The 25,897-nt window shown below is 46.0% G+C and overlaps 1 protein-coding gene across 3 annotated transcripts in view; it reads left to right on the top strand.

Annotated features, from left to right (window-relative positions):
- Positions 1-25,897, top strand: part of PTPRR (protein tyrosine phosphatase receptor type R) — a 212,891-nt gene that overhangs the window by 96,935 nt on the left and 90,059 nt on the right. The window contains exons 3-5 of one of the 3 annotated variants that reach the window (XM_070622066.1): positions 14,950-15,063; positions 17,385-17,540; positions 23,920-24,030. In XM_070622066.1, coding sequence (XP_070478167.1) covers positions 14,950-15,063; positions 17,385-17,540; positions 23,920-24,030 — 381 coding nt within the window. Of the gene's footprint in view, positions 1-14,949; positions 15,064-15,913; positions 16,043-17,384; positions 17,541-23,629; positions 23,807-23,919; positions 24,031-25,897 lie in introns of those variants that run through there. The other 2 variants (XM_070622067.1, XM_070622068.1) reach the window with 2 other exon arrangements.

Genomic DNA, 25,897 nt, shown 5'->3' with positions numbered 1-25,897 from the left:
TAGGCTCACATGTGAGTTGATGGACTATAATTAGTTTCTGGGTGGTGAACATGATGTAATCTACACAGAATTTGAAATATATTACGATGTACATCTGAAAACTATATAATTTTTTGTTTTGTTTTTTATTTTTATTTTTTTGAAGACGATTAGCTCTGAGCTAACATCTGCCGCCAATCCTCCTCTTTTTGCTGAGGAAGACTGGCCCTGAGCTAGCATCCGTGCCCATCTTCCTCTACTTTATACATGGGACACCTACCACAGCATGGCTTGCCAAGTGGTGCCATGTCCGCGCCCAGGATCTGAATCGGCAAACCCTGGGCCGCTGAAGCAGAATGTGTGCACCTAACCGCTGCGCCACCAGGCTGGCCCCATGAAAGCTGTATAATGCTATAATCCAATGTTACTGCAATAAAAAACAAAAATTAAAAAAAAAATATTTCATGTGATGGGGAACAAAGAAATGGACAATAGGTAGAGGGAGATGTGGACCCTATGAAGGTTTAATTCTCAAGATGGCTTATACCTATTTATATGGTTGTAGGGATAACCCAGGAGTAAGGAAGGAACTGAGGATGCAGAAGACGGAGGAGGAGGAAAATTCTTAAGAATACAGCAGCTGGCGGGGGAATGAGTGGAGGGCTTTGCCTTCGATAAGAGCAGGAAAGGACTGTGGGGGCAGAGATGGTGCTTAAATTGTATGCTCAATGTACGCAGTGCTCAGCACACATTAGATGCTCAATAAATGCTTGCTGAGTGACTCAGGTGGACATCCACTCAAGCCCAGGAACAGAGTGAGCAGCAGGTGCGCAGACAATGAAGAGTAAGCAAGAGCACAGAGAGAAATGGCTTGTTCAAAACCCGTGATCAGTCATTGCCTATTTGATCACGTGTTCCCTATGATCCTGATCAGATAGTTTAGGAAATTTCTTTAAAAAATCAAACTGGATATTTTATGTGAAAACACAGACCACATGGTGTTTTGTTGATTTAGTTTTTGGTTTGTTTAGTGTCTCTCGTGATCCACTAACTGTGTACTCTCAGAGGGAAGAGCTGTGTTTTCTACTTGGTAACACATTTCAGACCCATGGCAGGAGCCTGATAAATCTGTGATATGCAGGCAATTTCCCTTAGTTTCATGAATATCTTCAGCGCTGATAAAAGTACTGATTATATTAAACCCAAACACACATTTACGAATCGCATATCTATTTTGCCTTAAAGACACAAACTTGTGCTTGGTGGGATCCAAATATTTGTTTACACGGCTGAGCAAACTGTAATGTAAAAAAAGTCTGTGTCCTCTGGTCCAGTTCACAGAAACTCACTTTTATTGCACCCATGTCAGGGCCTCCAGATGAAATGGAGAACAGATTATCTGTTATTAAAAATCAACTAAATATTTTTTGAACATATTAGGACTCAATAAAATGTTTTTGGAAATTTACTGTTTAGCAATTGCCTTCCTCAAAGGACGTGACGGCCAGCAATCCTCAAAAATTGAACACTATAAAGAAAGCTCATCAAACAAGCTACATTTATAACCTGAAATATTTAAGATCTTGTTTTCTTTTTATATCAAGAATGAGTCTATTGATGTTAATAAATTATGAAACTTTGTCATTGCATTTGGAGTAAAGGGAATAATAAATTTTGAGGTTCTCATACATTTCTCTAGCTTCATGCAATACAAACAGAAATGATATATACACCCTAATGGAGCGCATGAATAATGAGTCAGGCAGCTGTATTTTCATCTTATGGTAATACAAGAGTGAAAAATAATATACTCGGAAGAATTCTGATGAGTTAATAACAAATGTGAATTTATCTCACATATTCAGTGAATGAGAATTTATGTTATTTTATTCCAGAGTTACTGTGAAATTTTTATTCATAGCTTGTTAGGAAATCATCAGAGATTTCATCTGTCATTAGTCTGTTCTGAAGCTCTTCCAGCATCCTGATTATTTACTTGAACTTTCTTGAGACTTTGAGCGATACTGTATAACAGCCATCTTATTTAGAAAGAATTTCGGCCTAGGAAATAGAAAATTTAATTTAATTCAAATCAGAGGGAGTAGCAAAGAGTCCCTGAGGAGGGGTCATTTAAGCTGACACCTGAATGATGAGACGAGTGAGGCAGTCGAAAGGGACAGAGGGGGGCATGTTGGGGCGTGTGGCACCCCTGGCGTCAAAGGACCCCGTGTCCCTCACCACCCCAGCGTGAGGCTAAGACCTGCATTCCCATGAGACCCCGGGCAGCCTCCCCGAGCCCGCCTCCCACGCAAACACCACCCGTCCCCAAATGGCCAGCAGTCTCCGATTCTTCCTCCCTCATACTCGCTGGGATCCCAGGAAGACGTCGACTTCCTCCTGAACGCAGTTCTTTCAGTTCTGCATGACACACAGGAGACTCCTGCCTTGCTCCCTCGGGTCCCCTGCCCTGGGGTCCCCTGTGCCTCAAGGTCACAGCTGTTGGCGGTGGGGACATTTGCCAGCGTGCGCATGGCTTCCAAGACGGCGGCTGATGCCGTGGGTCCCTCCAGAGGATGCTGTTGGCTGGTGGCTGCCGAGTCTCCTTGTTGGGGACCCTGCTTAGCTGGCCGACCCCCCGAGGGCTGACTCTCTGCTCTGGACGGCTCCATTCTTGTGTGCCCCTAGATTATGTGTGTGTCTGAAATGGGGTTTTCTTTTGTTTTGTTGTTTCAGGCTTGATTTCCCTGGAGTTCTGGCACAAGCCTGGACCCCCATTCCTCGTTCCTCCTCTTCCACTTCAGTGAAGTCCATTGTCCTTAAATCCTTCTCTCGAGACCCAGCCCTCATTTCCCCAGCACAGGCTTCTTCCCAAGGAGCTCAGTGGGTAGAACAGACTCATGGCTGTTTCTAGCTCACAGGTTTTTCTAGTGATGCCAGATTTTCCTGAGTCCCTAGGTGAACACCATTATTTCAAGCCATGGTCATCCTCATATTAATTCTATATTTTTGGCACCTAAGTTTCTCAACCAACATCTTTTACGAAAGGTTTTTCAATATGTGATTACATGTGGATTTTTAAAATTCCATATATGATTCCAGAATCTTCATTTGGTGCCTACGAGGGGACCTGGAGACAACACGTCTGGCTGGATCAGCTACCCCCCTCTCCCTCATCTCTTCTAACGTTGTTGAAAGTTCAGTAGTAAGGAAATATGATTACCTTGTAACAGACTGGAGGAGTTAGGGTGTGTATAGAATTCAGAGTAAATTGTAACCTTAATAAGAGATATGACGGGAAAGTTCACCAAGAAACAAGGAGTCATTCCCCACACCACCTGAGTCTGAGAGCAGGGTCCTGGGTGGGTCAAGGCTGTAATGTAGAAGAAAGAGGAGATGAGAATGGAACCTGGGCCCCAATGTGGAGACATCAGAGAGGAAAGGGGACTGAGAAGGAGTGGCCAGTGAGTAAGAAGCAAAACGCGGCCAGCGAGGAGTCATGGCAGCCTGGCGGGGGGAGGCGGCCAGCGCGGAAGAGGGAGACCTCCAGTCAAGGCCGCTGGAGGGTGAAGCAGAGTGCAGAGGAGGGTGACCTCTGGGGGCAGCACGTGACCTCTGGGGGCAGGACCCTGACCTGTGGAGGCAGCAGCATGACCTCTGGAGGCAGCAGTGTGACCTCTGGAGGCAGCAGCGTGACCTCTGGAGGCAGCAGACTGCTGTGCGTGCAGGAGCCGTGCAGGGAGAATGCAGGTGGAATGGAGGAATTGGAGACAAGGAACACGGACAACTCTTGCGAGACCTTCGTTTGGAAGGAGAGCAGCAAAAAGGGGCGACAGCTAGACGGGAGGTCTTTCGGTCTGTTGGCTTTTGTTTTAATGTGGGAAAGCGTACAGCGCGTTTGAAGGTAGGTTAGGAAGAGGACGGGGAGGATGAGCTGCGTCGTCAATGCGGGAAAGGGAGGAACCTCCCCCACGGTCACCGCCGTCCGTGCCTTAATGTGCTCATCCTTCGTGCTCTGACGTTCTTCTAAGTGGCTTCTCATTTTTTACGATAATGCTGCAAAGAAAATCTTTGTGTCTGTTTTTTATGCATTGAAATCATTTCCTTGAGATAAACCTGAGGTGGATTAAAGATCATGAACATGTTTAAGACTCTCGACGGCGCCCTGATCTTTAAAAGGCAGTGTGCCGTGCCACCGGAGATGTGAATGGTTGTTTACTGCACTCCCGCTGGAGCTGTGCGTGCATCTCAGCGCCGTGGTCCATGGCCCCCCGCGGTGGCTCCACCGCCTGTGCTCACGGACTGTCGGCCCCTTGGAGACGGAGGTCATGCCTTAGTTATCTTCGTTCCCTCCTTTATTCAGACTAAGCATTTCACTAATAATAATAATTACAGCAGTCGTTTATCTGAAACCCCTGTGTGTTAAATCATAATGGTGCGTATAGGTGGTGGGAGGACAGTCACCGTTTGTGGCCATTTGAACAGCAGGTCATTACTTGGGCTCCACTGCAGTCACTTTAACTTCCCCATCAATGAAAGATCAGTAGTGACCCCTGCTCTCTAAGGGGTGACAATCTGTGAAGACCCTAGCACAGACGAGGAGAGTTTGGGAGGAAATAGTGGGGCTTTAGGGAGAACTTTATCGTGAAAATATCCTGTGAACATATCATTTTTAAAAGACAGAAAGAAAACCCCTTCACTCAGCACAGCTGGTCTGTAGCCCGTAAGTTCTCCTCTTACTGTTTTGCTAATTACCAAGAAGAAAAGCCTGTGAACCTCCACTCCAGGGACTGGGGGCAGGGCCCCTGGGGCGCGGCTGCTGCAGGAGGCCCGGGTCAGCGGTGTCTGGAAATAGCAGCAGGCTGCTTCCTTGGGGGGGCGGCCGAGCGAGGCTTCCTTGCAGCCAGGGCACAGGAAGCTTTCCATTAGGCCAGCTTGCTCAGCGAGGAGCACGTGGGAAGGGAGCAGATGGGGGTCAGACTCAGCCCAGCGTCTGGTTGGTGTCCAGACAGGTAGGCGCCTCTCTCGGGACAGTGCGGTGTGAGGGCAGGAAGGCGAATCCTGAGATTCATGTGTGCGTCTGTGGTGTTCGAGTGAATCAGGAGGCTCCTGGTGAGGTCGAGGGGAGTGTCTTTTGGCTCTGAGTTTGAAGTTAAAAGAAACGCTATGCAGTTACTCAACATCTCTAAACAGTGACGACCCTCCCACTATCATAAGAAGTTTCTCGTAAAATGTAGATCCATCCTAAAGAGAATGAATTCAAATACGTCTGCTTGGGCAGAACTGAAACATTTCACAGAAGATGCCAGGTGGAGCAGGTGTTTTCCTGGTTTATGTGGCGTGGATGCTACACTGACCCTGGGGAGAAGGTGACTGCTCACATCTGTGATAACGAGGAAAAGAAGCTACCGCGAGCGAAGTCACCAAATCCAGACGTTTGCGTCATAACGGCGTCTTGGGGACCCTGCCTTTGCAGACAGGTTTCACTAAAAGACTAACCAGCACCTTGCATCGTAGTCGGCTGCGGAGACCAACGCATGAGAGGTGACACCTGGAGACATCCTAGCCTGATTCCCAACCAGGACGCAGCTTTGTTGTTTCTACCAGCAGATCAGGAAGCCTGTGAGTGAGCCTTGGCTGTCCTCACAAGAATTACAGCCCAATTAAAACCATGTATGAATTCATGGGTTAATCTACACAGAAAGTGCTGTCCTCAGGGGCGAAGTTTACAAGATATTCAATTCACTTACGTGTATTTCAAAACATTTGTGTTTAGTTCCCTCTGTGTTCCAGGCAACGATGAAGTTCAGGGCATACAAAGATTAAGAATAGAATTTAGTTTGAGTGTTTAAAAATGATATAGTGGTTCTGGTGTTGGTGCAAAGTTAAGGATAATTCTGATTTTGTCTGTGGTCCGTGATGATGACTAACAATGTCAAAAACAGTGCGTCTGGTGACTCCATCCATCTGAATAATAGAATAGGATTAACCTCCTGTCTGATTCAATATTGCAGAAAACAGTCATCAAGATGGCCCCAATAGTATATCATTTGATTCAAGAAGTCAGTCTTTATTTGCCATGAAATATAGCACTGCCAGATTTCTTTTTTTTCTTTCAGTGTTTCTCTAGTGTGAAACATGAGTAGATAATTATGCCAAATCATGGCTTGGCAATAATTTTAAAGTGGGATTTAGGGTTTAGCAGCAAGATTTCAGACCAAAGAAAAACAAAATTTTTTAGTGATTTTCCTCTTAATATCTAGTATATAGGTGATTTTTAATAGGAGGAGGACCAACCTGTTTAAATCTGTCATTTAATAGAATTTAAAGCCTGAAGGAAGATGTGGCTTCTTAATTTTTACACCAAAATATCTTCCGTTGGAGCTTCCACGGTCTTAAATTTATTTTTTAAATTGCTAGCATGAGTTGCTCGGTTGATAATTGATGCTGGGTTGTGTTCTATGAAATTAGCCTTGTCTATATTTAGCTGTAACAAGGAGGAATAAGCTATATATAGTCTCCTTTGTTCTTCTGATCAATCCATGCACGTCTATCTAACAATTTAATAATTAGATCAGCGATACAGCAATGCTAATAAAGACCATGGCCCCAGTCATGCTACGAGGGGAATAAAGGTATTCCAGGCAGGACTGAGAAGTAATAACAGGATGAAACTGGCACCATCATGCTGTGCATTAAAGTTACAGACAGCGTCACTCAGAGTCTTTTCTAGAAATGAGATGGTTCTTGGGCAACTAATCACAAAAATAACACGTTGTGGAAAATCATACACATTATTATTTTGCTGTCTCCTTCTGTAGATGAACAAACCACAAGAACATTGACTAAACCTTATTCCACGTTCTGTCTTTATTCATTCTTAGTTATGCAGAAAATTGTTAATTCCCACTGTGACAGAAAAATCAAGATTACCAAGAATAAAAGTTGAAAGGACACTAAATCATAGAGTTTTTATTTGCATCTCAAAAACACATGCCAATAAAGCTGGTTTTATTTTACCCTGTTTCCTGGAGAATTGGGCAATTCACCAGAAGAGTGAAGAACAGAATCCTGTTCCAGTCACTGAGGTCAGACAGAAACTGCTTCAGGGAGGGAGCAGAAATAAATGTGAATTTGTGACGTCCTTCCGTGGACGTCAGCCTCCAAGCCACCTGTGAGCAGACCAGCGGCCCAGAGCCTTGGGGTACCCTGCCGCTCACGCTCAACCTCCTGCTTGTGAGACGATGACAGGCCCAGAGGATGGACTCCTGTGGACTGACCACGAGCACAAAGAAAAGGGAGCCCTCGCCGTACTGTCCCCACGTCTGGAACAGGCCCCAGTGGTCTGCAAGGCTGTTAATTTCTTCACTTTTTAAGTGGTATTTATAGTTGTTTTTTTTTTATAAATTTGCTTCTAGGCAGTTTTAGCTGCTTTAACTGTATGCTACAGTTTTTTTTTTTTAGATTTTTTATTTATTTTTCCTTTTTCTCCTGAAAGCCCCCCGGTACATAGTTGCATATTCTTTGTTGTGGGTCCTTCTAGTTGTGGCATGTGGGACACTGCCTTAGAGTGATTTGATGAGCAGTGCCATGTCTGCGCCCAGGATTCGAACCAACGAAACACTGGGCCGCCTGCAGCAGAGCACGCGAACTTAACCACTCAGCCATGGGGCCAGCCCTGGTATTTATAGTTTTGATGGGTTGGGACAGTATAGGTTTCTGACTAGAAAGCCAAGTGCTTGGGGGCTGAAGGACGACTATTCTGCCCTCAACGTCTGTTTCCGAGCACCCCTAAAAGGCACCTAGGAGTCAGTGTGGTCTCAGTTCTCACCGAGTTGAGACAGTCTCCTCTGTCTGTTCAGGAAATCGGAGTGAGTGGAGCTGTCACGGCTGTGAGGGTTAGTCCGTCACCAGGACGGGGCTGGGTGGAGAAACCTGAGTTTGTCTGACCGCGTTTTCAGGCACCCTCCGCCCAAGTGTTGGACTTTTGTCTGTACAGGGTTTCTGCCTGGCCCGATTCCAGCCGTTTTTGACTTGAGCTTTTGGCTGCTGTGTTCTGCCTCCAGCTTGAGAAATGCTGCAGGAAGGGGAGGGGGCGTAATTTAGGGGAGACTGAAGAGAACCAGGAATAAGAAGAGAGGGAAAGAACACTCAAGACAAGATGGAAAACATAGTCAGGGGATGGATGTGGAAAGCTCTGTTGACTTGAACATGTTATAACGAGACCTGAACACTCTGTTAGAAGCAAGTAGCTCACTATTATATTTGTTTACTGTACCCAGGAAATATCTATTTTTGGTTAAGTCGTGATTTTTCTCCTGTCTCTAAAGAACTTTGTGTTAAACCTCTGTTTGCTTCTATTTTGTCCAGAAATGTTTGTGACTTTTATAAAAACATTTTTGCGAGCATGAATGGACACGAAATCACCAAGAATAGGAATGATCGCATCGTGCAGGCAGGTGGAGCGCTGGTCCACCACCCGTGGGGCCCGATCTCCTCTGGGGGTTTGTATTTGGAAGACTCAAGACCTTCACCATCTCACGATTTTTAAAAGTAGCTAATTATAAGGATGAGGTTTACTCCAAATTATGCAGAATTTAAAGTTTTTGGAACAATGTATAAATGTTCTTTGCTTAATTGCTGAGTTTTATGAGTCTTTAAAGGCAAAAGAGAAGGATTTTTTTAATAAGAATGTTGTTAGGGGGTGTGAGAGGAAACACTAATTGAGAGGTGATGTTAAAACAGAGAAGGGAGATTAATTAAGTGAAGGAAAAACTAGGTTATAAAAAGCTTTTCAAATGAGTAGGATAAGGGCATCTCATCTCGTCACTAAACTGACTCTTTCAATATTAGTATTTAATTTGTTGTAGTAAAGAGAAAAGAAGAAAAGATGATGCATGTGAATTTAGTTCAGTGTCTGCAGAGTCTTCTACCCTCTTTGGGATTTGGGGTGACCGTCCGCACAGCCGTGGTGTGAAAGTTCAGGTAGGGAGTGAATGGAAGCAGAGACTCTGGAATCAAAGAACCCTCCCTAAAATGCGCCGTTTTAGACCTAAACCTCAAATGTGTATTCTCTCCGAAGATTATACCATTTTAACAAAACCAGGTTTCCTTGACCGTTGCTCCGTCCTCCACTGTAGATTCCCGAGTGGCTTTGGCTAAAGCTCCTTGACAGGTGCGACAGTCAGTAAACGTGAGCCCCGCAAACTCGGTCGGGCCGCCTCTGCGTCTGCTGATGTTGTCACCGTTCCGGGGACAGAGCACGGACGTCCAGCCAGCCCCTGGAGTTGCCGCTGCACTTCTCCTCTGACTGAACATCCAGAGAAGCGGGTCGTTCTTTAGCTGCTGTTAGCTGTGATGCACGGCAGATCCCCGTCTTTAAGCAAAGTTTGAGGAGCGCTGTCCGTCTGTCACTGTGGGCTGTCTTCTGTCTGATGGCTCATGCAGCCCTTAGACGCCCCGTGAGAGGGTGCAGTTTTCATCCCTGTCTGACAGATGAGGAACCTGAGGCTCAGGAGAGTTAATGAGTGGACCGCGGCCCCCAGCCTGGGACCCTCAGCCTGTCTCTCCCTCGAGCGTCCTCCTGACCGTTGCATTAGGGGGCAAAGCTGTCTCCTCTGGCATTTGCTGTCCCACCTGCGCTTCCAGACACACAATCGCGGGGCAGAGCAGTGGTGGCGTGGGCGGCTCAGGGTGGGAGCCCCATGCACCAGCTCCTCCCTCCACACAAGAGGTCACACGCCTTCTCTCACTCACCGCCGTGTTCCTCGAGCTCCTTGTGAATTGCTGTAATTGATGAGCTGCTCTGCCGACTGCGCCGCCCGGAACCAGAGCAGAGCGGGGCTGCGAGAGACTCGTGAAGTCGGCCTTGACTTGTCCTCGGTGTGTCAGGTGTCCCTCTGACCAGAGCTCCCATGCTGTGGCTCCACGTGCTAGAAAGGCTGGCTCCGCTCAGTGAGGGCGTCTCAGGAAGGAAGGCTGAACCCTCTGCTGCCGCTGCTGTGCTGTCCTACGTCAGGGGCAGACTCTGGGTTTGTGACCCCTTCCAGCCCGCTGTGGAGCTCAGCTCTCCCACTTGCTAGCTACACGGTGTTGGTTGTGACAATTCACGTGCTCCTTCATTCCACAGGGCTTGTTAAGCCTCTGCCATGTGCCGTGTGCTGTGCTGGGCCCGGGACAGACCAGAGACCAGCCTGACAAGGTCCCCACCAGTGGGGCCCACATTTTAGTGAAAGGAAATACACAATAAACAAGTAAACAAGCTACAATCTGTCAGATCTGATAAATGCTATGAGAAAATAAAGCAGGAGGATGGCGGGGCCTGCCCAGTGGAGCAGCAAAGTGCGCACATTCCATTTCCACGGCCCACGGTTCACTGGTTTGGATCCCGGGTGCAGATCTATGCACCGCTTGTCAAGCCATGCTATGGCAGGCGTCCCACATATAAAGTAGAGGAAGATGGGCATGGATGTGAGCTCAGGGCTAATCTTCCTCACCAAAAAAAAAAAAAAAGGCAGGAATACGGCATAGGGAGCAGCCAGGCCCGGAAGGCCTCTCTGAGTCTCTGAGGAGGCAGCATGTAAAGTGAGCTGGAAGACCAGAAGGAGCTCCATCCAGCGATGCTGAACAGCCCTCTGCAGGCGAATGCCAAGGTCCTAAGGGGAGAATGGGCTCTACTTGTCTTAGGGACTGGAAAAAGGACCAAGTGCCTTGAGAGAGGGATACGAGATGAGGTTCAGAAGTAACAGGAGCCAGAGAAAGTAGGACCTCTTAGGCCCATGTCACTGAATTTTACTCTAAATAGGATAGAAAGCCATTGGGTGATTTTAAGTAAAAAAGAGAAGCTGAACTCTTTGAAAACAAATAGATTTTAAAATGGATTCAAAAGACCCAAGAAACTATAAATATTGTGTCGTTCCTTGTGTGGAACGGTTAAGAGAGGGCATCCCAAAGAATAAGCTGGCAGAACTCAGAAGATAAATGAAGATAATAATAAAACTCAAATTGCAGAAATGAACACCACATTGGAAACAAAAGAAATAGAACAGATTCTGCTGAAAACATATGAGGACAGTGAGCAGGCCTGAGGAAATTTTGACTGAATAAGGATATACAAGTGGTAAGAGAAAAGAAGTATGTACGACAAAGCCGTTAGAGAGAAAGACAAAGAATGTAAGGTTGCCTAAGTGGCGTCCTTGAAGATGAGCCAAAAAATATTTAGAAGAAAAATCATTCAAATGTGTATTTGGAGAAAATATTTAAAGAGGTAAAGAGTCTGGAATGTGTAGACTTCAAGGGCATACACACCCCAAGCAGGAACTATGAACGCAGGAACGCCTGGTGACGTCTTGTAATCTTAAACTAAAGACTCCTATGAGATTGCAAGCAGAAAAAGCAAGATATCTACAGGACAGGCTAGCCTCAGGCCAGGCTATTTTTCACAGCAACGTGCAACCCCAGAAGCCCTTCGAATAATAGCAGCAGAGTTCAAAGGCAAAAAATTAAAATAAGGATTGAATCATGAATTTAATATCCAACGAAGTTGTCATTTATTGTTAAAGGCACCATAAATATCTTCTCACTCACCTAACGCCTCAGGAAATACGGCACTGATGACCCCTGCCTGAAAGATGCTGTTTGATCATGAAATCCAGCTAAATAAGAGACACACCAAGACAAAGAATTCACGCGTGGTGACATCCATTTAAAAAAATACCGCTCACGGGTGCTGAATCCATTTGAATATATGACTGACACCATGGACTTTCAAACCCTTTAAACATAGCGCTGGGGCCGGAATTCAAGTGCTGCATTTTGACCAGTCCCGTTGGACTGATTTATTTCGAAGGCTCACGGGCTTCAGCCGCCTTAGTGGACAGTCTGGTGACCAAAGGAAGTCTTACGAGGAACAGTGTCTCCTTTGTAGGGCGTGGAACGGGAGGGAACGGAGGCCCCAGATAGAGCAGTCGACTCAGGAGCGTCTTAACAAGCCAGAGGAGTGTGAAATCTTCAAATTTTTCGTTATGTTTAATTTTTTCTGTATGTTCACATATTTGTAATATCAATAAAAATACTCACTTGTTCTCGTATGTAACTCTCTTTGGGTTGTTTACTGCTGTGAAGTGGCTGAGTGTTTGCATTTAGAAAGAGCGTTTTAATCTCTGTTGTCATTGCCGTGGAAATTGACATCCTGTCCCTGTTGTTCCAAGTTCACATCATGGGATGGGGAGAAGCTGTGCGTTCTAGCATCTACCCAGAAGGAAGGAGGGAGCATGGGCCCTAACCGCAGGAAGCCATGAACTTCTATTTTCTCTGAAATGAAATTCTCATTGCGCCTTGAATCCTTTCTTTTTCTCAAATTGCACTAATATATGATGTCGGGCACGTATTAGGCCCTTAAACGTTTGTTTGTAGTACTGTGTTTTAGCATCACTGTTTTCTGGAGAGAGGTCAGAAGTACATGCGTGCGCCGTGGAGTCAGTCCTGCTTTTCACGGGCAGGCAGAGCGCCCCGGCCAAGTCTTCAGATGTTTTGATGCCGTGAATCAGATGACTACATCTTTGAACTAATTTCTTCAACTCACGTCTTCACTTTAGGCAGGTGGTCTAAACCCGTTTCAAATGTACAGCTTTCACCTTCTTGGAAAGCTGCCTTTCTGTGCGATTTTTAGTCTTGAGCTCCCATTTCAGTCTGAGGGACTTAGACGCTAATGCTGTTTCCACAGTAACAAGCCTCACGGTAATCACAGCCCTGGGAATTGAGTTCTCAAGTGTGTGCACAACCCCCTTGACTCCGGGTTCCCAGCATAGACTGCTGGCTCCAAATCCTGCCCACGGGGACCAGGGACGGGCCTGCCTGCTCACCTCTTGACAAGCACTGCTGATGAGCCACAAGTCCACGGCCCACAGGCTGCGGGAACTGAGGAGACGTCCTTGGCCTTGCAAAGAAGTGGGTAAGCAGTGTCCAGTACAACGCCCGGCTCTTGTGGCAGCGTCCACAGCCTTGCAGAGCCGGAGGTAAGCTGTTGGAGAAGAGGACGCCTCTGCTTCTCAGAGCCACCAGGTGGACTGAGTTTTTCTGATCTCCTGGATTTTCTGGGTAGATTCATACAACAAGCTTAAAAGTACAATGTTTTTCTCATTCCAAATCCTACTCGTCCTTCAGGGTTGAGCTTAAGTCTTACTTTTCTGCATTAAATTATGTTGTTAGACATTGGAATCATTTTTAGACTATAGGAAAGTAAGGGGAATAATATAGCAAACAGTTGTGTACCATTAGACGATTTTACTTAATAAGAAAGTATTACTGATGGTGTGAATGTAGCTTTTCTACCCACCTCCAACGTAATTCTCCTGTTCCCTCCACAGAAGCAAGCTGTACCTTATCGTTGGGCAGTTGGGTAGAGTTTTTCAATGGTTCTGCCCATTTCTGGATCTCAGTTCTTTGCAAGGAGTCCAGTGACCGAGCTCTACGGCCGCCGCCCCCTGCCCCCTCGGGCGTTAGAAGATGCCAAGGTGCCAAAGGCGGCAGGGCTTCACTGGGCCGTTGGACTGGGAGCCCTTACTCCTCGTCTGACCTCCCCAGCCCCATCTGATTGCTGTAGCACTGAGCATCCGGTCCAGCTTCCGACCGCTCGTTCTATACCAGCTTTACGTATAGAGTGTGTCTCATCTCCTGACAAACAGGACATTCTTGAAGCAGCCTCCGTCTCCTTTTCCAGCCACCCAGAAGAAGGTCCTCTGAGAGCTCTTGCGCTGTAGTAGTCTACACTTGGAAGCCAATCTCTTTATCAGAGACGTGTGCCTCCCCTTACAGAATAGCTGATACCACAGCCATCCCGCAGTTATTGATAACCTACTGTGGTCAACTTAGTGAACCAAGCATGATAAAATATAAGATATGCATAAAGATTTGCTTTCCCCCTCCTTGCAAAGTATCTATCTCAAATGATTATGATGCATTTTTGAAAATACACAGTGAATTAGTTCATGGTTTAAGTGTAGTAACAGCACGCATGGGTTAAATTAAGGCTGTATTATTAATTTCGTAACTTGATTTGTGTTTTGGGAATTTTTAAATGTTTGGTTGTCTTTTCCCAAAAGAACCTGAAAACAAAGAGTGTTTGCCCAAACAACTGAATGAGAATTGTTTACCTTATGCCGAATTATCAGTATCACTGGCTTCTTTACCAGCATTTGAAAATGCATTGTTGTACCTCATTCTTGCGCCCACACTGGCAGCGGGTCAGCGCGTGGAGAAATGAGGGGTCTGGTGTTATTGACCTTACACGGCAGCCTCCTCTCCGTGACCACGTGAACACAACTTCAAGGTGGCCTTCAGTGTGCATTACTGAAATGTACTTGGCCACATATTTCATTTTGTCATCTGGACTTAAACCAAGCCAAAATAAACCAACACACATTTCAGTGAAGTTCTTTATGAATTGATCAGTTATTCGCATTATTCATTATAACTAGACAAATTGCATTATTATACAATACACCATCTTTCTTTTCTTTTCTTTTCTTTTTTGAGGATGATTAGCCCTGAGCTAACATCTGCTGTCAATCCTCCTCTTTTTGCTGAGGAACACTGGCCCTGAGCTAATATCCATGCCCTTCTTCCCCCACTTAACACATGGGACACCTGCCACAGCATGGCTTGATAAATGGTGTGTAGGTCTGCACCCAGCGTCCGAACGGGCGAACCCTGGGCCACCGAAGTAGAACATGTGAACTTAACCACTGCGCCACCAGGCAGGCCCCAATACAGCATCTTTTTAACTAACACCATTTAAAATTTCACATAAAATATCTCTGTAACTTTATCTCAATTAAAAATGCAATAAGGCCCCATGAGTGTGAATTTACCAAAGTCACAGAGATTGCTGTGGTCCGTCATCAGTCAGGAACCAAATGTCCTAAAAGCGAAGAATTGCCATAGTTTGGATTTCTTTTTCTCTTTATTTTTCAGACACTGCAAATGGACGTGAACAGGCTGAACGTGACCTTGCTTCAGATATTCCGCCAGGGAGTGGCCGCGGCTCTGGGCGTCTCCCCCCAGCAAGTCCACATCAATCGCCTCATTGTAAGATGCCCACCACGCGCGTTCCCAGAACAAGCTTTGGCCTTCAGTGGTGGGTTCAGGAGTGAAGGGCGCCCTGCTCTGGTTCTGTGGCTCCCAAGCCACTGCTGGCGTCACGCCTGCTTTTGTAGAGGCAGAGTTATTGGAACAAGCTACACCATTGTTTACGTAGCGTCCACAGCTGCTGTCCGGCCACGCGGCCATTGCCGAGTGGCTGCAGCACCTTGTTTGGCTAAACCAAAAGCTAAAACATTTGCTCTCTGACCCTTAACAGAAAAAGTTGGCCAACCCTCTTATAGTTCGAAGCTGGCCACCGGGGAGGTAGGAATAGAGGAGCCCAAATGCCCATCTCACCAACCTGACTCGACTCCCCAGATACTCTCCCTGATGCTGGAACCCCCTGTGTCGGTTGTGCTGTCCCCCAGACAGCGTTAAACCCCTTCCAGTACACCAGCAGGATGAAGGGTCCTGAATGCTCCAGGCGGAGGGTTTTGAATAAAGAAGAACCAGGGCTTGAGGACAGCAGCCCAAACAGAGTGAAGACTAGACAGTCCTAGTGTCAGGGGTCGGGGTGAGGTGAGCCCAGAGGGCCCCCGAGACCCTCTCTCAGTGACCACACCCTTTCCTCCCCGCTCCTCGGTGTCTGGGAACCTTGATGTCATCCCCGTGTGTTCCCCCTGCACTCGGAGGCGGGTTGGGTGAAGGCACCCAGGCAGATTCGAATAACATGGTTTTCTCTCTGTGAAAAGTGAGTCACCTGAGATGCCTGTGAAACGAGACTGTGGCATCAGCTCACAGTCATAAATTGTCCGTAACGTCCTGTGCCCTGGGCACTCAGGCAGGGCCTGCAGGTCCTCACTCCTCACGTCCTGCGCTCCTGCTTGAGCTCCGCAGCCATTGCCTCAGCGTCTGCAGGTCCAGCTGTGGGGAGAATTCACTTCTCCTTTTGGTTTACAGTGTTTCTTTCTTTTCTGTGTGGAAGGTGAGTTGTTTCAGTCCCCATCATAACTTTTATTCTGTGAGTCAACTATTTCTGGGACTAAATGAGCTTAAAAAAACAAAGCTGTTAGCTCAGTCGCACGAAGGAGAAAATAGAGCATTCCCCGAGGTCCTGAAAGAATGAAACAGACTTTCCATCAGGCACACGCTGCTCCAGGCAGAGGACAAGGGAGAGTGGTGTCTGGATCGAGGTCTTTTACACATGCTTGGAGTCCTCAACAAACCTTCGTGCGTGTAGGTTTAGTGACATAACGGCTGTTTGCAGAGAAGAAAGAGGGGTTTCCACACCCGGCAGAAGTTGGGGGCATTTCCGCACGTCTGGGTCCAGGAAAAGGTGTAATAATCAGGAGAGTTAGGATGCCTGAGGCGGCACAGCACGTGCCTGGAGACAGACAGACAGACAGGCAGACCGCACCCCACCCCCAGCTTGGCCATGGGCTGGCTGTGCGGCCTTAGGAAACTGTTTACGTTTTTTCGTTTGCAAAGTGGAGATGCATCTGAGGCCCGAGCCCCGGAGGCGTGCAGGGCATTGAGTCGGCTGACGGGTTTAGGGTGTGTAGGAGCGTGTGGGGCAGGACACGGGGCTCTGTTCCCACGTTGCTGTTATTGGTGGTAAGCGTGTTTCATGTCAGCATTGTGCCGTACTTAGTCCTCGTCTGTTGTTCCCGGAAACACGGAACCGTTTTGTCTGGATTGCTAGGCGTGTGTTGGTATCCCACTTTATACCTGGCTGACCTTCTGGGTGAATTGCATTAAAAGAAGATTTTCCAGCAGGAGAGAACTCCATGTACCAAAAGAAAAGCTAACAATGCCCTTCTCTAAGTGCGTTGTGTGAGTTGCAAGGAGACTGTCGATGGCATGTCCTCTTCGTGTGGGGTTTGTTGTGTGTGTACGTGGCGTGTTAGCCACTTACGGTAGAAATCCCCTGTCTCCGTCTCAGCTGGCGAGGTCACACTGCTAGGAAGCTGTCGTGATTTTCCTGCGTGACACGTGCGTTTCCACCCGAGGGTAGAGTTGAAAGTGTGACATCTGAGGGAGCATCTGAACAATATATTTCGAAAATTACAGTATGAAATGGAAAATAAACCAGCATCAAATGAAATATAAAACTGAAATCTCGAGGTGTAGACTAGTTGAAAGACGGCTGGTGGAAGATTTCGGCTTTGGGCTGTGATGTCAAGTGTCCCAGAGAACAGGTAATAACTGATCTGCCAGATGCCTTTTAGGATTCTGACTTTCTTCAACGTTTCTAGAGGAAAAGTGAAGATATTTCCCAACGTTGTTTAAAATGTCTATAACACATACAACTAATCCTCTTTTTCTAGGAAAAGAAGAACACCATTGAACTGTTTGTGTCCCCCATGAACCGGAAGGCAGGAATTTCCGATGCTTTGCCATCTGAGGAAGTGCTGCGCTCACTTAATATCAACGTTTTGCATCAAAGTTTATCTCAGTTTGGGATCACAGAAGTCTCGCCTGAGGTATGTGGTTGCCTGGAATATTTTGTTAAAAAATGTCAGCATGTTAACAGCGTGGCGTGGGGACCCAGTCCCACGAGGCCTGGAGATGAAAGCTGTTTATTATGTTATTTGAGAATAAAAATCTCCCGCAGGGTCAGAATTCTCTGATCCTCACACCGCATGTGTTTATTCTTAAGGAAATTCATTTTCACCAAGGTTCTCTTTTTGACCGGTCCTCTCTGAATCTTTATGGCCTTGTGCTCTACCCGACTTCTCCACTGAGTTGTCTAGAAGAAAGGCCGTTTGATATGTTGTCAGACGAATACCTGACGCTGCAGTGTCGGAACCGCCTGGATCTTCCTTCCTCCACACGCGTCCCTCCACTTCCCTGTCAGATGGTCTCAGGGAGTCACCTTTTTCCACAACCTTGGAATTAATTGGAAATGTGCTTTTTCTTTTGCTGAGGAGCCCAATTTAAGAACTACAGATATTTTCTTCATAGTGTTTTCTAAATTTGGCACTTTTAAAATGTCCACACCCCTTCCACCATCCTCACTCCTGAGTGAACTCGGTCCTTTTTACTTCTCCTCCTGCGTCCCACTCTACCGAACTCGCTAGAGTGATCGTCATCCTAAACGTGTGTGATTAGAACCACAGAATCAGAGAATCAGACCTCGAGGGAACATCCGTGAGCATTTACAGATACAGAAAGGAAGGCCTGTAGAAGCCAAGCGGCTTCGTCCAGGTGACATCGCAGGTGACATGTAAAGCAGCATCTAGAGCCTGGAGGCTCACTTCCTGCCTGTTCCCCTTTGAGTAGGGCACACGGCCTCTCGTTTCAGTGGATCTCTGGCTGTGGTGTAAACAGCTTTGGTGCAGGACTGAGGCTGGTCCCTCGTCCAGCACGTGAGATGTGACCTTGGCAGGTCATTCAATCTCGGAGATTAAGTCTGTCTTTGTATAGTTTCAGCCTCTCCGAGCCTCAGTTTCTTCATAACCAAAGTGGGTACAATCCTTATCTTATAGACTTGAAATGTCAATTAAATTTTGAAAATACACATGTGGGGCCGGCCCGGTGGCACAGCGGTTAAGTTCACCTGCTCTGCTTTGGTGGCCCAGGTTTGCTGATTCAGCTCCCGCGTGGGTGCTCCCTTGATGAGCCATGATGCGGTAGGCGTCCCATGTATAAAGTAGAGGAAGATGGGCACGGATGTCAGCTCAGCAAAAAGAGGAGGATTGGTGGTGGATGTTAGCTCAGGGCTAATCTTCCTCCAAATAATTAATTAATTAATTTAAAAAAAAAAAACCTATGTGGAAATCCTCCGTAGAGTGAGCACCGAACAAACATTGTTGGAGGGCAGGATGGATCAGCAGAATGAAAACGCATTTCATCATTGAACCGTGACTGTGACAGCAGCCTGTAGCCAGTCTCCTTGCACTTGGTTCCGCTCCCTCCCTGCCCTCTGCCCCCACACGTGAGCATGCACTCACACACACACATGCGCACACACACGCACGTGCAATCGTTCTACAAGCAAACCTGGGTGCGCCCTCCCAATGTCGTGCTGCTTCTTGGGCTTCCTAAATGGGGCAGAAGCAAGCCTGGATTTCTTAATCTGGTGCACGGTCCGTTGTGCGCTGGGCTTTATAATTGTTGAGCGACACTCTCTGTGTTCTAATAGGGCAAATAAGATACAAGCAGATAAGGACAATGCGGGGCTGTGATAACGTTACCAGTAGCACTACGGGAGCTGTGAGGATGAGGGTCCACCTCCTGCTTCAGGGCGGCCAGCGACGGGGTCATCCTGAGCCTCAGCTCCCTGACGCCTGCCCAGCCCGACCTGCACGTGACTCTGAAGGGTCTCTTTTGTCCATCAAACCAAACCCCATTGCCATGGTCCAGGCCCTTCACAGACTGACTTGCACACGTCTTGCCCACAGCAATTCTTCTTTAAAATTTAAAAAGACCATTGGATTAATTTATTCTGCTTCCCACAAGCTTTCAGGGAGCAATGTAAGCATTCCTCTGTGTGGCTTTATTCTGAGTTTAAATGCCATTGTGAAGGCTTTAGGAATATGGCGGCTCAGTGAGCCATCCAGATTTGAGCACCACAAGAAGCTCACCATCCAAAAAACCTAGTTGAAAAAACTAGGTAAAATGAAGTATTCGGGGTCCTCTGACGCATCCAGGTCGGCGGGTGTAAGGCCCTCAGCCTGACTGCCTGTCACAGAGCCACCAACCCACAGTGGACCCAGGTCTGGACGCCCTTCCTTGAATAGTCAGAGTGTAGCTGATGGTCAAAATGTGATTTTTAAAATGAAATCGTGGGAATCTAGAATCTAGGAAAACGTACATTACAGGAGACTGGGAAGTATTTTAGTTGAATGTGAGGAGCGTGTCCTCAGCAACAGATATGTCCTTGGAGCCTCTGTCCAGGCAGCTCTGGGATGGCCAGCAGGACCCTCTGGCCTGAGCTCCAAGTGCAGACACAGAGAGCAGCTGGCAGGACGCCGCTTGCGGGGCTCAGACACGCGCGGCCCACGGGCCCTCGTTTGCTGAGAGTCGTTCCTGCCGGTGAGGGTGTTCTGTGCGTCTCCCACTTCTTTATTCATCTTTGTGGCTAATATGTGATAACAGCTTATGTCCCAACCCATTCTCTCACATTTTTATCACCTAATTATAGCTCTGCTATGGGAACATATTTATTAACAAGAAAAAGGAATATTGGTGTTTTGGGGTTTCGCCCTTTGCATGAATTACAGAACATCGAGGATGACGTCTCAGAGCATCTGTTTCTGGACTTACTTTAATTACTTTCAGGGAAAGATGTGTTTTTGTTGTTGCTGTTTCTTTATTTGCTTGATTTCTTTTTAATCGCAATGACTCTTGGGAAGCTAAGAAAAATGCCAAAGAGAGAATTACTTTCATTTATTCATCTGTTTTCATTTCAAATCTAAGTTTCTTGGGAGAAAAAGACATTATTTCTTTTATGTATTTTTATGTGGTACCTAGAACATTGTAGGCACTCAAATGATGTTTTATTATAAGATGCTCATAAAGATAAAACTAGACGTCCTCAGGCCTAATAAGTCAAATCTCAGGGGAAAAAAATTAAGTTTATTATTTCAGTTTCTATTTTTAAATGTTTTTACAAAGTTAATTAAGTACGTATTGAAACAGGTTCTGCACTGATATTGAAAAAATGATTTAGGATTTTGTAGTTGTTGTTCAATTGCAAATTACTCCAGTTTCACAGGTCTTAGATTTCAAAGGAGGAAGTTACTTTCTTTAAAGAACAGGCCAATATATTGACTGATACTTTCATGGAATAGCCACAAAGAGAAAACAGCCAGGCCAATATATTGACTGATACTTTCATGGAATAGCCACAAAGAGAAAACAGCCAGGCCAAATAAATATAAACCGTAATCCATGAGTTCGATGACTGTTCCTTCAAACCAGGATCATTAGCCAGCAGTCCAAAGAATCATGGTCCTGGCCGTGCACGGCCAAGAGGGAATGCAGTCAATATCAGTGTGTCAGATCACCCAGACCAAACTGTGCACCGTGTGCATAACACAGTGGAAGTTTGGCATTTATCTAACAAAACCATCCTGTTGTGGACACACCCCGCTCATCTGCCTACGTCAGTCAGCTACCCAGATAATTTATGACATTTCCATATCACCCCGTCCTGTGGGCTCCAGCTTTCCTGGAGCCATGTGTCTCCTGAGCCTCTGCACTGTCTCTCCCAGCCCTCGGGATCATTCCTACCATTTGGGATAACAATTGGTTTAAAAAAACCGAGAAAGTCGTAGTGCATCAAATTATTAAACAGGATATAGAAAAGCCATTGTTATTGATACAAGAAACTGCCCAAATTTTAAATAATAAAACAAAACGAAACCCAGCAGTTTCTTTCACAAAAAAGTTACAGGACAAAGTGATGTAGCTATGAATAAGGCATCAAGGTGACAGGGTGGCATGGGCGTGACTCGGATTACAGGACCCTGGGCACCCAGATAAAATATTAAAGATATCATGTTGACCTTAGGCAAAGGTTAGACTGGAGAGTCCTGTGAATTAAAATCTTTTGACTTGTGGGATCTTAACTACAGACTTTCCCATTTATTACCTGGCCCTTATCAAGTTGCTTAGATCTCTGAACAAATATAGTGGTGCTCAGCAGGAATAGCATGACTCAGAAGGAAATCTGTTTACCAGGAAGGTGCAGTGACTAAGTTCTAGGAGTTCAAAACATGTGTCTTTCTAATGGGGGTTGGGGGTGAGGGTGGGAGGTTAATTCTTCCATCGCCACTGCTTTGGTTAAAAGAGAAAATAAAACAGAAAACAGATTTGTCTTAAAAGAAAGGAGCATGATGACGTCCCAGGGGTGTAGAGCTGTAGCAGGAAGAAAGAATTGAACCAAATCGGGTTAGGAACACAAAATCTCTTCCCGCCCACCTAAACACCCCTTTTTATCCAAATTTTACACGAACTGGAGCTCAGATCCTCATCCTTAAATCTGACACGTTTATGCTGCCTACTTGAAGGCTTAACTAGTTTTCTTTTTCAGCAAGCAAGAGGTGTTATTTAGTTGCCTGCAAAAATTCATTTCCATATTTATGCCTGATTTCTACAAGAGTTTTCTTTTCTATGAGTTTCCAGCTCTGTTTATAGAGACATTGGAAGAAAATATGATCTGGCTGAGGTCAAAGAGTAAAAGGCAGGTTGTCACTTGAACCCAAGATTTCCTTTCCAGCAGGACACGTGGTTTCTAATCATTTCGTCAAGCAAGTACTTTCGGATTCTCCATCAAGTTACCACTTCCATATTTTTAAAACATACAGAAATCATTTCTGGCATCCATGAGTTTGTCCATGTCTTAGAAAGTAGGCAAGATGTTATAGTGAGCACATCAGTGTTTTCCAGGCGAAAGAAATGGAAACTCAACTCTTCCAAGCAAGAGGCATCTCCTCCAGCGGTCTTGCAATCACAGTTGAACTCAGAGGCCCTTTCTGTCCTATCTCGCTCAACTCCCCACCAAGACTCGCTTGAGTTCCAGGATCAAAGTTTTCATAAAATATTTTTCAAGGCAAATATTTCTTTTTGTCCACTTTACAAATGTTGAATGTGTTTTATTTTTTTTCAAGAGTCTTCAAAACTGGTTAGCAATGACTTCAAAGTTCAGACACCTACACGGACAGGTTTTTTTCAAGGCTTTTTTCTTTTTTTTTTTGAGACACCTACTGTTTATTTCTCTTGATTCCGTGGGTTAACTAGGATGAGGTGGGTGGTTCTTGTGTCCCTCGTGGTGGAGGCTGAAGTCACTCCAGCGCTCACGTTAAGCTGGAACTAACTCACCCGCCTGGAGTGCCCGTGGCCTCTCAATCTCTGTGTGGCCTTTCACCATTCCGCATCTTGTTGCTCAAGGGTTTCTTAATCCTTGGAGACCACATCCAGGGACAAGCAAGGGCTCTCACCGGGAAGAGGGTGACTCCAGCCACAGGGAATTCTAGACGTGCAGAAGCGTTTCTTAGCCTATATGCCTTTCCTAACTGTGGACCATTTGGTTTCAAGCTAAAGTTTCTTTAACTATAAATCTATAAATTTCACTGAATTATAAAACTTAACTGCATTCGAAGAAGTGATTTAGTGGATGTGCTTTTTTTAAAGAATAGGTGAAAAGAAAACAAATGGGTGAAATAAAACCAAGACACCCATTCACATGTTATTCCTGCTTCTTCTCCAGCTTCCACCCCAAAGAAGCAAGCAAAAAGTAAATAAATATAGGTAAAACTATTTATTTTACCTTTTATTACCAGTAATCTTGGACTTTTTGGTGTTCCCTGCTGCTTTAAATAAAATATAATATCCTAACAATGTAGGTGAGGTGGTACTTTAATCAGATTTTGACAAAGTAGTCTGCATTTAAAAAAAATGATTTGATAAAAGAAAAAGCAGGAAATGACCCCGACATTGTTGCTCTGCTCATGAATGCCCCATGAGATTCTCTTTGCACCTGTTTCACTTTTGCTGGAAAGTTCAGAGCTGAATCGTTCTCGTAAAGCAGGGTGTTGTGCGGTGGGAGGGGCGGAACACGGGTGAGGAGCGCTCCAGAGCAGGTTCCTCAGCACGGAAAGAGCACTCTCTCACCTGTGTTGGGGGAATTTCCGAGAGGCGGTGAGGGGCGAGCTTGCTCCTGACAGGAGATCAGTGTCTCGTGTGTGGGGACGGCACTGCCTCGTCGGGATCGGCTGAGAGCAGCTCGCAGTGGGGGCTGTAGGTGTGTTCTACTCCACTGAATGGAGAAAGCTAGAAGTATGCTTAGAGTCTGATAAGAACGCCAGCATCCTCGAGCTCTCCTTTAACATCGGACTTTCTGTTTTGCTTTTAAAGAAAAATGTTTTACAAGGGCAGCATGAAGCGGACAAAATCTGGAGCAGAGAAGGATTTTATGCTGTTGTCATTTTTCTCAGCATCTTTGTTATTATAGTAACGTGTTTGATGGTAAGTGTGCTTCTTTCTATATTTTCCTCTGCCGAGCCCACTGCTTAATGTTATTTGATGCATTGCCATTCGAATGAACGCCGAAAAGACTGGGGACTCTGATCCTGTTGGATGGGGAATGTTTCATATCTGACAGCAGAGACACAGCTGGAGGAAAACCTGCAGAGCTGTGGACTCTGGGCTGCAGGACGAGCTGTGAGGGGCCGAGGCTTTTAGTGACTTATCAGCCCTGAGGAGGAAAGTCACTGAAGGCCTCGAAGTCACGCAAGTCCCACAGCACACCTTGGGCTTACTCTGTGTCTTCTTTTATATCTTTGGGAACTCAGGAAAAAATTTGAAAAGCAATAGGTCTTAGGGGAAGCTTACTACTTAGAAGGGTTTGATTTCCTTATTTTTAAAGAGCTTGAAAGCATTCTATGAAATTCCAGGCGTGAAAAGGAGACGATTACAGACTCGAAGGCTGAACAATCCCCTACCAGCTGATTTTTAGGTGAATGAATAATATAAAAGCATCCACTCTCTGCAAAGCTCTGAAAATTACAAATTAGAAATGTGTAGCCTTTCAACGTATATTTCTAATTTAAAAAAATAAAACCCAAAACAAACATAAAACCCACTAAAGTAGGCAATGCTACCTGGTGTCGAATGAGCTACCTTTCAAACAGAATGATAGAATTTTCCTGTTCTCTTGAAAATTCTGTGATGTAACCTAAAATATTTGAATTTTACAAATGGGTTTTAATATTTTTTTCTTGTTTACGATGTTCTTTTTAATTTTGCACATTTTTAGAAACTTTCCTTCCTTAGTTTTTACATAGCCCCCCAAAATACATCGTGTTACTTCCTTCCACTGTCAGCAATGGTATCTGTCTGGATTTTGCTCCTTTGTGCTCCCCCTGCTGGGAAGGGGCTTCTGTTAGAGAGAGCAGGGCTCAGTTTGGAAAGACAGGCTGGGTAGGTGTAAACTTGAAGGATGTCAGACAATGAAGGCAGTTAGGAGGGTGAGGATGGCATATTTCCCCGAGTCTGGGCATCGGTGGTGGCCAGCTCCCATCATCGTGAATTCAGAGGCGCCTCCTATGGCCCAAGCATTGAGAAAGAAGATTTCTAAAAATTGTGACACAATAAACAAAAGGATCACTTGAGAACTGAGTAAGAAAATGGATTGTTATATACTGAATGGTGGAGATTCAGAAAAAATGATTTCAGCGAGAGAAAGTTGGAGGTTCTATGGAAACTGTGGCAGAGGCGTCTGGGCTGTCTTAGTGCTTTGGGACGCGACCCTTGTTCTGGTTAATGGCACTTCAGACTACGTGGTTCTTCTTTTCCTTAATTCAGGGAATCTCGATGCCGTTCTCTGTCTCATCCGTCACAGTGAGGGTGTTTTTCTCTTCACAGGTGAAAACAGAGGCTAGGAAGGAGAATATAGAGGCAGAGAGCGATGAGAACGGAGGTTGTGCAGGGTAGATGGTAAGATTCAGAAGAGCGAGGGTGAGGACGGAGGAACGTGGGACGCCGCCCCCGCGCGGCTGTGAGCAGAGGGCAGAGGGAGGCAGGGCCAAGCCAGCCTTCCCGTGGGGATGCGCTCCAGATAAACCCTGCAGGACACACTGTCCCACGCAGGGCCGTGGGGGCCACACCCTCAGCCACTCGGGGGTAGGACAGCTCCTCCTTTCCCAGTATTGGCAAAGCAGCAAGGTGAAAGTCAGAAACCGAGGTGAGTTTTCTCCAAAGTTACTAGAACAAGCTGAGAAGGGAATGTTTCCAAACCTTAGGTGAGTTCCGTCTCCTGGGCTGGTGGGTCGCCTCATCCATTCATTCAGTCCACGGGTTGCTGCCGAGGATCATGTTGGGTCTGTCGTTGTGC

Source organism: Equus przewalskii, chromosome 5 (genome assembly GCF_037783145.1).
Source record: "Equus przewalskii isolate Varuska chromosome 5, EquPr2, whole genome shotgun sequence".
Classification (NCBI taxonomy): domain Eukaryota; kingdom Metazoa; phylum Chordata; class Mammalia; order Perissodactyla; family Equidae; genus Equus; species Equus przewalskii.
This window is presented reverse-complemented; position numbering and strand designations above follow the sequence as displayed.